At 38.2% G+C, this 14,575-nt stretch overlaps 1 protein-coding gene across 1 annotated transcript in view; it reads left to right on the top strand.

The window, feature by feature from the left end:
• The window catches only part of rev3l (REV3 like, DNA directed polymerase zeta catalytic subunit), a 197,805-nt gene that overhangs the window by 105,284 nt on the left and 77,946 nt on the right, over positions 1-14,575 (top strand). Inside the window, exons 19-29 of the mRNA XM_077219798.1 lie at positions 2,514-2,629; positions 3,823-3,941; positions 4,035-4,153; positions 5,216-5,357; positions 6,090-6,334; positions 6,471-6,579; positions 7,141-7,347; positions 7,942-8,051; positions 8,627-8,741; positions 8,865-9,002; positions 10,764-10,954. Coding sequence (XP_077075913.1) covers positions 2,514-2,629; positions 3,823-3,941; positions 4,035-4,153; positions 5,216-5,357; positions 6,090-6,334; positions 6,471-6,579; positions 7,141-7,347; positions 7,942-8,051; positions 8,627-8,741; positions 8,865-9,002; positions 10,764-10,954 — 1,611 coding nt within the window. The remainder of the gene's footprint in view (positions 1-2,513; positions 2,630-3,822; positions 3,942-4,034; positions 4,154-5,215; positions 5,358-6,089; positions 6,335-6,470; positions 6,580-7,140; positions 7,348-7,941; positions 8,052-8,626; positions 8,742-8,864; positions 9,003-10,763; positions 10,955-14,575) is intronic.

Genomic DNA, 14,575 nt, shown 5'->3' on the forward strand with positions numbered 1-14,575 from the left:
GATCAGCTCCTGGCCTTGTCTGTATCATCACACCTTTATCGCAATCTGCAAAAGCACTAGTTAGGACTGTGGCAAGAAAAAGGGAAAACAAGGTTGGCGCTAGGACAAAACCTTGTTTCACTCCATTTAGCACAAGTTTTCAGATAGCTCCCCCTTCATGCTCACTGAAGCCTTCATGCCATTATGGAGGGAGGCGATCAGGTCAGTGAACAGGTCAGGGCAACCAATTTTATGCAGGATCTTCCATAATGTTTCTCTGTGCACTGTATCGAAGGCTTTAGTAAAGTCTACAAATACCATGAAGAGAGGCCTATTCTGCTCAATGCACTTTTCCTGTATCCTGTTTTAGGGAGAAAATCATATCTACCGTTCCTCTACCTGGTCGAAAACCACATTGGGCCTCAGGGAGGATTGTTTCAGCGTGGATTGCTAGTCTGTTGAGGAGAATTCTGGCAAATACTTTTCCTGGGATAGAAAGAAGTGAGATGCCTCGATAGTTCCCACATACACGTCTGTCGCCTTTCTTAAAAAGGGTAATCAGTTGTTTACTGATTTTTATCCATGTCCTCCAGTCCTGTGGGACAGATCGGAAATCCCATGCTGCAGTTATGATCTTGTGAAGTGCAACAAGTAGTTTGGTGCCACCTTGCTGGATTATCTCAGGATGGATTCCATCAGCACCTGGGGCCTTACCACTACTTAGCAAATTCACAGCTTTATGGACTTCATCAATGGTAGAGTGGGCATCCATCCATTGCTGAGTAGGTGCTTGAGGAATACTATCCGTCACATGTTGGTCGACATCTGTGCAGACATTTAATAGACTGCTAAAGTGTTCAGTCCATCTGTTCAGTAGGTCTTGCTTTTCACTTAGTAGGGTTGTATTATCACTAGCGAAAAGTTGATCGGGGTAGTTGACCCGCGGACCCCATACTACTTTCATGCTCTGGTAAAATTCTTTTGTATAATTCATGTCTGCCAGTTGTTGTAGCTCCACTGCCTTTTTTGTCCACCAATCATTTTTCAGCTCTCTGCATCTTCTCTGCACTAGCTTAGAGTGCTTCATGAGTTCTGCTATGGCCGATCTGGTGTTTCTATTCAGGTCTTTGTTTCTTGCCTCATTTCTTGTTTTTATGAGTTTGCTGAGCTCAGCAAACTACAAACTATCTTTACAAATATTAAATCGACTATTCATATGTTTGTGTATCAATGAGCTATAAAGTAGTTTGATTAAAAAAGAAATTGAATGAGTATGATTCGCTAAATAAAATTGACGATACTCACGTTTTGGTTCTTCACATGTTTATCCAATCCAATTTGATAGAAGGCGCTGTCTCGAAAAACGAGGGGTCTGAGAATGCGGGACTCTGGGTTGGGGACTGTAACTGCAGGCTCCGAGCCTGCAGCTTCATACTACTCAATGCGATGGTGTATTGTTGTGTTTAATGTAGAAATGAGTTATTCTAAAACTGTACATACATGTCTTTCATACTTTAGACTATATACAGTGAAATTAATTTATAAATATATATTTTTTTAATATATAATTCAGAAAGTAAAAAAAGAAGCAGGAACGAACTATATACACATCCTATATTGGATATTAACATCCAATAGTGTAAATCGCGGCAGCAGCTTCAGGTTGGTGGTCCACGGCATTGTTGTTTATCTTTACTTCCAGGGTTCTACCCACTGGAGCCTCACTTTCGATTTCAAAATGGCGGCTGCGTGAAATCAGTGTATGGGAACAAGGAACACCTGAACACAATGATAAAGACAATAAACCAATGACAGCATAGGACACATGACAATTGGAGCACATGACAAAATCAAGAACAATGACAATGGGAAAACCTTTAAATAAAGGACATGAAACCTGAACATGAAACAAAACTCAAAACCAAACGTGACGCATTCCATTTTCAAAAAGGGGGCACCTGACGCCTTAAGTGAACATCCACCCCAAAACCAAATCAGCAGAAAGTCCTGGAGGGTGGAGGAGTGGTGGTGGTCCAGGTGGAGGGCTGGAAGCATGGCTTAGCAGTGGCGGGCCTGGGCCGTGGAGCATGACAAAAGGGGAGCACATGACAAAACCAGGAACATGACAATGGGAAAACTTCAAAATAAAGGGCATGAAACATGAACATGAAATAAAACTCAAAACCAAACGTGACAGCAATGGATTTATGAGATGAACAGGCCAAAATTTAATTCATTCACTGAATATATTTTCCTCTACTGCCATTCAGGAGTTATAATGTTTTTGCTTCACACAAAGCAACCTTATGACTTCATAAGACAAAGTTCACACATAAGGGAAGCTTCTTTTTTGTCATATGGAAAAGAAATTCCTCAGTACTCTCCTTGTGTTCAGCAGAAAAAACAACATACTGGTTTAAAATACATGAGGATGAGCACTTTTTTCTTACATAATCTTAAAGGATGATAATAAGCTCTAGACTCTTTAGAGCAAAAACACTCATAACATCTCATAATACACCACCTTCCCGCAGGTCTGACCCAGACATTCTGGTTGGCTATGAGGTCCAGATGCACTCTTGGGGTTACCTACTGCAGCGTGCTTCAACCCTCGGTGTTGACCTGTGCCAGAAGCTCTCTCGTGTGCCAGGTATGGTTAGCACAGTTAGCGGTCCGCAACCTGTTTAGTGCCCTGTGCCCTGATGTGTTTTAATGAAGTATTGCTTTTGCTATAGAGCAGGGATGTCCAAACTCAGTCCTGGAGGGCCACTGTCCTGCAGAGTTTAGCTCCAGCCCCAATTAAACACACCTGGACCACCAGCTAATCAAGGTCTTATAGGCTAGAAACTTCCAGGCAGGTGTGCTGAGTCTGGCTAGAGCTAAACTCTGCAGGAAAGTGGCCCTCCAGGACTGAGTTTGGACACCCCTGCTATAGAGTCTATAATATACTATAATATTGCTATAATAGTCTCTACACTTACATGAGTAGTTTTGACAAAATACTATACTGACATAAGAGATTTAGGGTTAGCGTTTTAAGATGTCGAACAGTTGGGCTTGGTGTGTACATCACTTTCTTGCTTGCTGCAAGTTTTTTTTTTTTTATATATACTGTATATTTGTTACTTTTTTGCCATTTATTTACATGTAGTAATAGCCTGACGTAGTGAGTGTTGTAAATAGTGGCAATCTAGACTCAAGTGGATGCATGTTCTACCAAATACTACCAGGTGTTAAATGTACTCTAATGTTGTTGTTCATGTATACACCGATACCACTGAAATGGGCTGTAACATCAAAGACACTATACTAGTTTGGCTACAAAAGCAAAAGTGTTCACTTTACAAACTAGTAAGATAGCTCAAAACCAAAAAAGAAAAGAAAGAGTCGTCTACATCATGTTGAGTGTGGACACGTCTAACTTCAAGAGATGAAAATGGGCCGTGCCAGAACGAAGTCTTCCAGTGCTCTCTGTCTAGCCTAGTGCATTTTTACCATAAACTAAAGAAAAGAAAAATGCAACTGTTTACATTTTATCATAAGGGGTTCTGGCTTGTCTGTTGGGAACATGTATAAGCAAAAGCACATTATTTGTACATCTTTTAAAATTGATTTGGCTCCACCTTTGTTTTAATTGCCATTTCCTCCTGAGAACTATCTGCCACACACACACACGCAAAGTATTGAGCACTTTTGATCAGAACTGCCCAGATGGATGTTAATACCAAGTGTGAAAAGGGCCGGTGAAAACACTGCTAAAGGGTTACTAGGTTCTGCTAAATCTGTGCCTTTTCCCCTCATTCCATTTCTCAAATGTTGTATTTGATGTCATTACTATTACAGGAGATTCAAAGGAGAATCGGTTCATGCCAGAAAAAGATGAATATGGTGCCGACACTATGACGGAAATCCATATTATTGGACGCATTGTCCTCAACTTGTGGAGAGTTATGAAAACTGAGGTTTACTTCACATTAATTTCCTCAGAATGCCTGAGATAACACTGTTTATCTGAGTGTTCTCCTTTTAATCAAGTGCTTCCTGTATGTTTGCAGGCTGCGTTGAATAACTACACTTTTGAGAATGTGGCTTTCCACCTCCTGCATCAGCGCTTTCCTCTCTACAGCCATCGCACACTCTCTGACTGGTTTGACCACAACACATACCTGCACAGGTGAGAATGGATCTCACATCCGTCAGATGCCAATTACTGGTCTTATTGCATTTATCCATTCATCTTTTAACTAAAGCTAACTTCAGAATGGAATACCAGCGTACTGATTACTGCAACTGTACCATATATACTGTCTGCAGGGGCACAAAAATGGGGTATATAGGCAGTATATGTGGTAAATAGGGGCGCTGCATGGGGCACTACTGTGCAAAAATCATTCTTTGAAAATCTCCTTTAAGACGTCATAATCAAAATCTAATTAAAAAAAAATTATAAAAGGAAACATTTTAATTTAACTTTTGTTTAGCATTTTTAAAGAATTCAAATTTTTTTTTATTATATCAACTGTTATCAAAGAAGCAAAATTTATCTCTTATTTATATCATGTCTACATTTTGTTTGTTAAAAAAATCAGAGCTCCGTCTTGCCCTGAAAGAAAACTCTAGTGTTTTAAGTGGAGGGGGTTCTGACTTAAACACCTCTGATTGGACACTGCATTCATGCACTCAATAGATTTCTCTGTTATTTGCTAAAATGCTCAATGCTGCAAATTAAAAACGTTGTGTTTGCAGTTTCTTTAAAGCGCAAAACAAATACACACGGGACCGTTTGAATGCAGTCGCCTATCGGCATGCATCTAATTAAGCTGCTAGTCGGTAAAAACCAGAAAGCGTGTCGGCCAAAACTGGTCCTGCATACCCCTCAGCAAATGTGCAGTTGTGCCTCTGACTGTATGGTACCAGCTATTATAAAAAATAAAGTTTGTGAAATGTGTAGACAAATGACACATTTACATTGGAACTCATTGAATGACTAAATTTCATATTAAGGTAACATATTTCAATGTCAAATAAATAGATGTTGTAAATTACCGCTGATATTACTTGAAGCTAATTTGTCACTGAAATGTAAGGTCAAGTTGGGCACATTGCATTATGGGATACAATATTTTTAGTCTGCACGTGACATTTAATAATCTGTACTGGTCATTCAAACAAAATATATATATTTTTTTTTTACCCCCATACTCTGATATCTATCTGTTGCTTTCGTTTGGGTCAGATGGAAAGTGGTGGATCATTATGTAAGCCGTGTGTGTGGTACAGTCCAGTTACTCCAGCAGCAGGACATTATTGGCAGGACAAGTGAGCTGGCACGCGTGTTTGGAATTCAGTTCTACCATGTGCTAACCAGGGGCTCACAGGTAATCATCCATTTAAAATCTGTCATAGCACAAAGTTGCCTTTTAGATTATATATATGAAATGATTGATTAAAATTACTACACCCTCCTGAAAGATAAATAATTTAACTAAAAAGTCAATCAAAATTGTTACATAGCTACATAGCTAGCCCATTGAATCAGACTTAATGCTGACAACAATAGAAACAACTTGGCAGAGAACTGTCAGGAGACTTGTTTCTTTTCACAAAAGAACAATGGAATAGGAGGACTACCAAATCATTGTTTTAGGTATAAACAGTCATTGTCTTTACTGTAACTTTTGATCAATTTAATACATAATTGATGAGTAAAAAAGAATTATTTCCTTTCAAAAAAACATTAAAGTTGTGAAATGTATTCCAGCCTTATGACTGCAGTTGTCATGCTGTATACTAGTTGTTTGCAAGCAGTGTGGACATAACAATAGAAAGATGTGCGGCCTTTCTTTCTTTCTTTCTTCTTCTTTTTTTTACGCCATCTAGTCTTAAGTTATTCTCTTGGTTCTTGATTCCCAACCATAATTTATTTTCTGGGTGGAAAGTTATCATTTAATTTGTATTTTAAAACAAAACAAAAAAATATAACAGTATTCCTTTAATTCTTGAAAAAGAGAGATTCACAGATGTATATTATATTTAAGTGTTTGATTATTAGATCCATAAATACTTTTGCAGTTTCGTGTTGGTAGTTATTCTTTTTCCTCCTCTTGCAGTACCGTGTGGAATCAATGATGTTAAGGATTGCGAAGCCATTGAATTACATCCCAGTGACCCCAAGCACACAGCAGCGCGCCCAGCAAAGAGCCCCGCAGTGCATCCCACTGGTCATGGAGCCAGAGTCGCGTTTCTATAGCAACTCGGTCGTTGTGTTAGATTTCCAGTCACTGTATCCATCCATCATCATTGCCTACAATTACTGTTACTCCACCTGCCTTGGCCATGTTGAGAATCTCGGAACGTAAGCATGCTTTTAGATTTAGAGTAAAACTACATTAGACCTAGTGTGTATTAATGCAGCATCTCCATATATCTGCAGTTTCTGTTTTGTGGGTTATAAATGTTTATCTATTCCACTCTCTCACACTGTCTTTCAGGTGCGATGAGTTCAGGTTTGGTTGTACATCTCTCAGAGTCCCTCCTGACCTCCTATACCAGCTCAGAAATGACATCACCATTTCTCCCAATGGTGTCGCCTTTGTTAAGGTAGTTCTGAGATTACACCACTGTTTATCCTTTTCATTTAAATACTGAATGATCCTCACGAGATGAGCCATTTAAATCGAGTAGTTGAAATGGAATACTAGCTTGCTACTTGCAGTATGATTTATACTGTATACTGTACTGCTTACTATCTTTGAATAATAGTATGCGAAACAGGATTTCCAAAATTGCCACTAGGTTGACTTTTCAGAAACTGTCACTGGTTGATGGATATGAGAGCGCAATGCACAAAGTTAACCAACATTTTCTTACGGCTTATTGCTGTTATAAAACAGTAGCGACAAAAATATAGATACTAGGGTGTAAGGAATAATTAAAATATTGTGAATAATAATTACTATATACAATTCTGCTTTTGGTTACCAAGCATCATAGAGGTAATTCTATCAGCAGAAATTGATTTAAAATACAACAGATGTGCAGTCACAGTCGCATAATTTCATCCAGCCAGATTTTAGAGCAAGAGCTGTCGATTTTCTAGTAAAAATTGATTTGTAATATTTCTTACAATGGCAGTGTCAAAGTCGGTTTGTGTGTGCTCAGTCATCAGTGCGGAGGGGTGTACTTCCACGTATGCTGGAGGAGATTTTGAAGACCAGGATCATGGTGAAGCAGTCCATGAAGGCGTACAAGAACGACAAAGCTCTATTGCGCCTGCTGAATGCCAGGCAGCTTGGCCTCAAACTTATTGCTAATGTCACATTCGGTTACACTGCTGCCAGCTTCTCAGGACGAATGCCCAGCGTTGAGGTACATGCTGTTACTAGGCATTTTAAATCAGTGGTTCTCAACCCAAAAAGGAATTGTGTGTCTAATGTGATTACAGATCAGATAGGAAAAACAATGCTAGATGCAAAGAATGAATTGCAACTAACCAAATAGTCCTTAATCATTATGTTTGCAAAATAAATAGGCTTATCACCTTTTAAAAGGATTTTTTTATTATAAATTGGTTTTGTGCAGTAAAATTTTGGTTGCTGAAACCATCGGAAGTCAAGAGAATATTACAGACTTAACACTAAAACTGTTAAGACAAATAATAGTGAATTCCCGTTGTCGTAAATTAGCATATTGTTAGGCCTATGTGGTTCATGCTTAATATTATTACACTTTAAATGTTTGATTTGGTTTTTAACCAATTTTGGTACTGTATTAATTTGCCACTTGATGTATAATGTAAAATCTGGCTCCTGAAGTAAAGCCACCGATTTAAATGATATTTTAGTTTGTATTCAAATTGTGCATGCAACATTGCTCCATACCAATTAAGAAAGACTGAAAAGCCCACATCCCCAAAATGTTGCCAAAGAAACCAGAGAAAATGTCTTTCTCCTTATACTCCAGGTAGGCGACAGCATTGTGCACAAGGCCCGTGAGACTTTGGAGAGAGCCATAAATATGGTCAATGACACCAAGAAGTGGGGAGCGCGTGTGGTTTATGGAGATACAGACAGGTAGAGATATAAAACTGGATACATTAGTTCATTTCGTTGAAGATGTGACCTCACCTACAATGTTGCTGACAAAATGGTGGTGTTATTTTTTGTAATTAGTCTATTTAGCTAATTTCCTGACCAATAATTTGTGGTTAAGACAATTTAAAACCTTAGTGTTTAGCCATTTTAAACTTGGCTCATTTTTTATTTAATTATTTATTATTATTATTTGCCCAGGAGTGTACATGATATCATATTACCAGGTTAACTGTGGAGGCACTGCCTCCCTCTAAAACTTTATCAAATGTCGTATGCTGCTCTCTGATTGATTTTGATAAAGTCCCTGCCCAGCATGATTTGTGAGAGTTGTCTGCACAGAACTCTGAGTTAAAACTAAAGTCAAAATAACTCATAAAATTGCAGACAATATTAACATCAGCATCAAAATTTTCTCATTGACTGTTCCATTGTGTAGTAGTTACAGTGTCATTCAGTGTGAACAGGCAAATTGCTTGTCTGTGGAAATTTGGTTTGTGCTTGCTTGGTTAACAGTTGTATGCTGTCTCTCTGATACAAGTCTCTTTCTCTTTTAGTATGTTTGTGTTGTTGAAAGGAGCAACCAAGGAACAGGCATTTAAGATTGGTAATGAGATTGCAGAGGCTGTCACTGCCACCAACCCTAAACCCATCAAATTGAAATTTGAGAAGGTTTGTGAAGTGCTTTATTAGTGGTTTGTCTAAAAGTATACTCTGTAAGAGCCATTTTAAGCCACATGATTGTTTATTGTGCTTTTTAATTTTGTCTCTCTGCATTCTTGTGTGTTTGTGCAGGTTTACCTCCCATGCGTTTTACAGACAAAGAAGCGTTACGTTGGATACATGTATGAGAGTTTGGATCAGAAAAATCCAGTGTTTGATGCCAAAGGCATTGAAACTGTGCGTCGTGATGGCTGCCCCGCTGTTGCCAAGGTAACTAGCATTCCATAATTTTTCTTTTCTTTTTGCCTACTCGCTTGATAATGTCACAGCTCCACCGGTCAGTCACACTGCAGTTGTAATGGGAAGCAGAGTTTGGTAAAAAAGTTAAATTCTGAAAAAAAATTATAATATTTGCTATTCACATTCAGTAATATAATTATTATTATGAAAAATAACCTGACACACAATTGTTAATTAATAAAACCATACATCAAAATATGTAGACCAGGCAGCACTGAGTAGTCACACAGAATGTATTTTTGCATTTAACAACATTATACAGCGCACAACTAAATATGAGGTTTATATTTAAAGGCCATGTTGCAGCTGCCACCACTGTCGATTAATGGGTACATAAATCACTCAATGTATGAATATAATTTTTAAAATGTCTCAAAAATGGTCTTACAGACCAGTTTTTTTACGTTTTTGGTATTAACATTTTTTTTAACGCAATTCGGTGATGACATCACGTTGGGGAGAAGCGGAGGAAAGGTAGCCTCAGCCTAGTATTAGAACTATGGTGACTGACTGGGATGAGGAAGCGGTGGCTAGAGCAAACATGTATGATGGCCCGCAGCCGTATAATTTCAAACCTGCCAGACGTGAGGGCAAATGAGGAATTGCCAAGAACTGATGGCCGTCAAAGCCAATTAAATGCATGGTCCGAGGAGAATGAGTGGAAAGTTGGTGAAGTGTCCTGGTGAGTCGCTTTCATTTAGCAACGCAGCAATGAGCACTGGAGCTAGTCTACGAGCAGCAGTCCACAATAACGACACTTTTTTTTTTTACTGTCATTGAATAGCACCGAGTGAAAAATCTGTCTTTTTATCTAGTGGCAGTGATCATGACGTTAGTTCATATAAGTACCGGTAACCTTTGTCATAGTGTCGTACTGGTAAACTTTGTCTTTGTCATCTAGAAATAGAAGGCATCATGCTAGCTATATGGGCGTTTTTAAGCGTTTTATCTCGTCCTCTGGTGAAAATGTTGTTGCAAACGTAGCCGCCGCGTGTCTGTCACTGTGTTTGGCAGGTGCTTGTGTGGGCGGTATAGAGAGAGAGATAGGCAGACAGCCAGATAGCATAACGTTAGCATAGATAGCTAGCAGCTAGATAGATAGAAATATATAGTAGGTAGATTGACAACCTAGAGTTGGTCGCACGTCAGAGGCGCCCACGCCATTGGATGTGCAGTTGCCGCATATACTAGCCTATCTATCTATATCTATATCTATATATATCTGTCTGTCTATCTATATATCTAGTCTATCTATATCTATCTATATATCTAGTCTATCTATATCTATGTATTCATCTATAGGCTGCGCTATCTGAATACTCTCGTCTACTACTCTTCTCTCTAGTCACTCTCAATGGTCTCAAGGCGGGCTTTGGTAAATTGTCTCCCCAAGGTGACGTAATGCAATGCATTGTGGGGGAAAGGAGAATCGTTGCAAACCGCTGTAAGATAGTACCTACTTTTTCGTTTAATCGGACTACAAATGGACTTTGTGTTGTGTAAAAAAAACAGAGTTGACATGCAGCGAACACAACAAAGCTATTTACCCAGTCTTTATCAGTTTTTGATTACGTATTGTGACATGCCTGTACATCCACTTCACACAAACCTCTTGTAGCTAGATTGTAACTGCCCATGTAAATGTACTTTTTGCCTGTTTGCATCAGATGCATTGACCTTGGGATTGTTGAATGTTATTTGAAGGGGTTTCATTAAGTTTTGTTTTGTTAGATTCTGGAGCGATCCCTGAAGCTGCTTTTTGAGTCGCGTGACATCAGCCAGGTGAAGCAGTATGTGCAGCAGCAGTGTGTGAAGGTGCTAGAGGCCAAAGCCAGCATGCAGGACCTCATCTTTGCCAAAGAGTACCGCGGCAGCGGATCGTACCGTCCAGGGGCCTGTGTCCCTGCTCTGGAACTAACCAGGTGAGCGAGTGTATATCCGTGTGTGGAAAGGTGGGTACATGGATCACTGCCAAATACGGAGATTAAAAATCATTTTTGATATGAAAACAGATATTTACTGGTCACTGAAAACAATGATAGCACTCATGTTTATTATTAAAGGAAAAGTGGTCATGTTTTCCATTTTTTACATAAGGGTTAATAACCAAAGCTTAAGAAATTTCCCAAAATATAAGGAACATGTGTAAGGCAGTTTGCATTTTGGATTATAACTTTGGAACCCCTAAAGGCTAGAAACAAAATTCTTCCCCCCTCAAGCTGATTTAATTAATTTCAATCTATGCGATTCTTTCGCCATTTTTTTTACCTACTTTTTCAAACTTAAAACACATGAATACTGATCCTAATGAACACAATGAACATCATACCTGAATGCAAATCCCACCCAGCTTACACATGATGTATCATTTATGTAATTTATTAGTACTTTTTGGTAATTTCATGACTTAACAATTGACAATGTTGCATGCTTGTAATTTTAACTGCAAAAACGCATTATGTATGACAGTTTGATCTGTGTTGTATTTCTGCATTCCAGTATTATACTATATTATAATTTCTACAAAAATATATTATTTATTGGTTTTAGTTTCAGTTCTACAAAACATTTCACATTCGAGTTTAAATACACCAAATACATGGTTTAAAAGTTAGAGGGCTACACACATTTTAGAAATAAATTATAAAAAAAATTAAAAGGGCCTTAAGATAAATACTTCAGATAAAGTTTTTGAGCTGCAAATGATTTTCATCTAAGTTTAAATGATCATCTAAGTTTAAATGTTAAATATGAGTCCACATATCCACCTTATTCCTGACAGGCTTACTGCGTTTTGAATTATGGGTGACACTTCTGGTTTGGGGAACTTCCATTCAAAAAGACTGAAATGAATCATAAGGTCTAGCAAGGTAATGTACAAATGTACAAATAAAGCTTATCCGTCAGTTTTACTCAATGATTTATCAGTTTTCTTTTCAGTCTCTGCATTCTTTTCCTCAAGATTATTTTCTTTTTAGGGCCCAAGCCCTGAAAGGGCGAAGGCCCTATTGTTTTCCCAAGGATTATTTATTCTTCTTCTTCTTTTTATTATTTTACTACCTTTTGGGCACTTTTGAGGGCCTTAACGTGCTCAAAAACTCTTGAAACTTTGCACACGCGTCAGAACCCGCGGCCATCAGGGCCGGGCTGAAGATGGTACCCGGGCGTGGCAGGGGGGCTCGACAGCGCCCCCTGGAACGGGGTTTGAACACTTGTCCATATATCAAACACGCTTGCATGTAATAATCTGAAACTCGGTACACTTATAGATCTCATCGGGCCAAACAACTTTCGTGCTCTAAGTTTTACGTCAGCCCAACAGGAAGTCGGTTATTATGGGTTGTTTGGAAACTCATTAGGGCCCAAGCCTTGAAAAGGCGAAGGCCCTATTGTTTTCCTAAGGATTATTATTAGGGCCCAAGCCTTGAAAAGGCGAAGGCCCTATTGTTTTCCTAAGGATTATTATTATTAGGGCCCAAGCCTTGAAAAGGCGAAGGCCCTATTGTTTTCCTAAGGATTATTATTATTAGGTGTTCAAGCACGAACTGCTGAAAACCTATTGTAATTGTACTGATTTTTATTAGGTGTTCAAGCACGAAGTGCTGAAAACCTATTGTAATTGTACTGATTTTTATTAGGTGTTCAAGCACGAAGTGCTGAAAACCTATTGTATTTGTGCTGATTTTTATTATTATTATTATTATTATTATTAGGTGTTCAAGCACGAAGTGCTGAAAACCTATTGTAATTGTACTGATTTTTATTAGGTGTTCAAGCACGAAGTGCTGAAAACCTATTGTATTTGTACTGATTTTTATTATTATTATTATTAGGTGTTCAAGCACGAAGTGCTGAAAACCTATTGTAATTGTACTGATTTTTATTAGGTGTTCAAGCACGAAGTGCTGAAAACCTATTGTAATTGTACTGATTTTTAGGTGTTCAAGCACGAAGTGCTGAAAACCTATTGTAATTGTAAGGATTTTTAGGTGTTCAAGCACGAAGTGCTGAAAACCTATTGTATTTGTACTGATTTTTATTATTATTATTAGGTGTTCAAGCACGAAGTGCTGAAAACCTATTGTATTTGTACTGATTTTTATTATTATTATTATTAGGTGTTCAAGCACGAAGTGCTGAAAACCTATTGTAATTGTACTGATTTTTATTAGGTGTTCAAGCACGAAGTGCTGAAAACCTATTGTAATTGTACTGATTTTTATTAGGTGTTCAAGCACGAAGTGCTGAAAACCTATTGTATTTGTACTGATTTTTATTAGGTGTTCAAGCACGAAGTGCTGAAAACCTATTGTATTTGTACTGATTTTTATTATTATTAGGTGTTCAAGCACGAAGTGCTGAAAACCTATTGTAATTGTACTGATTTTTAGGTGTTCAAGCACGAAGTGCTGAAAACCTATTGTAATTGTACTGATTTTTATTAGGTGTTCAAGCACGAAGTGCTGAAAACCTATTGTATTTGTAAGGATTTTTATTATTATTATTATTATTAGGTGTTCAAGCACGAAGTGCTGAAAACCTATTGTAATTGTACTGATTTTTATTATTATTATTATTAGGTGTTCAAGCACGAAGTGCTGAAAACCTATTGTATTTGTACTGATTTTTATTAGGTGTTCAAGCACGAAGTGCTGAAAACCTATTGTTTTTGTACTGATTTTTATTAGGTGTTCAAGCACGAAGTGCTGAAAACCTATTGTAATTGTACTGATTTTTATTATTATTATTATTATTATTTTCCCCTAAAACGCATCGTGCAGCCCAAACCGTAAGTGCTGGAGCTCTGAAACTTTGTCAGATGGTAGTACAAAAATCGAGGAGAGGTTCAGAGAGTATGACCCCGATTGGCCTATAGGTGGCGCTACAGCAATCAATTGCGCGTAACTGATCATAACTCCTAAACCGTAAGGCGTAGACTCAAGTGTCTTATATCATTGGAAAGCTGGACTCTTAACTTAAAAAACGTATATCTCCGATTTCATTTCCGCCATGATAGATTTTCCGCCATTTTGAATTTTGTTAAAAAACGACTTTTGCGAACTAGTCCCTGGTTTTTTGCCCGATCGTAACCAAACCAGTGTAGAAATGTTCTCTGGAGTCTGAATATCAATAATCATTGAAAAAAAGTTGAATTTTCGATTTCCGGTTGCTAGGGGGCGCAAAATGAACGTTGTGGGAGGAGCCTATTTTACTAAAATGGCTATAACTCAAGAAGTAAATGAGATATCTTCACCAAACTTGACACACATGTGTATGATGACAGTCTGGGGTCACAGTAAAAAAACCGCGTCGATCTAACACTAGGTGGCGCTATAACATTAAAAAAACATAAAAGGGGGTGTGGCCACCTGACCGTTAGTCCGATCGACCTGAAAATTGGTATGCAGTGTCTTGGTCCAAGGCCCCATGTATGTGTAAAAGGATATTGGCGTATCTCAAAAAACATGGCCGCCATCGGCCAATGAAGTTTGAGCACCTGTGAGACGAGGTTAACGGAGGCCAATCAGAACGAAACTCAATGG

This window comes from Siphateles boraxobius, unplaced genomic scaffold (genome assembly GCF_051911475.1).
Source record: "Siphateles boraxobius isolate OS27281-9 unplaced genomic scaffold, OSU_SipBor_1 8, whole genome shotgun sequence".
In the NCBI taxonomy this organism is placed as follows: Eukaryota; Metazoa; Chordata; class Actinopteri; order Cypriniformes; family Leuciscidae; genus Siphateles; species Siphateles boraxobius.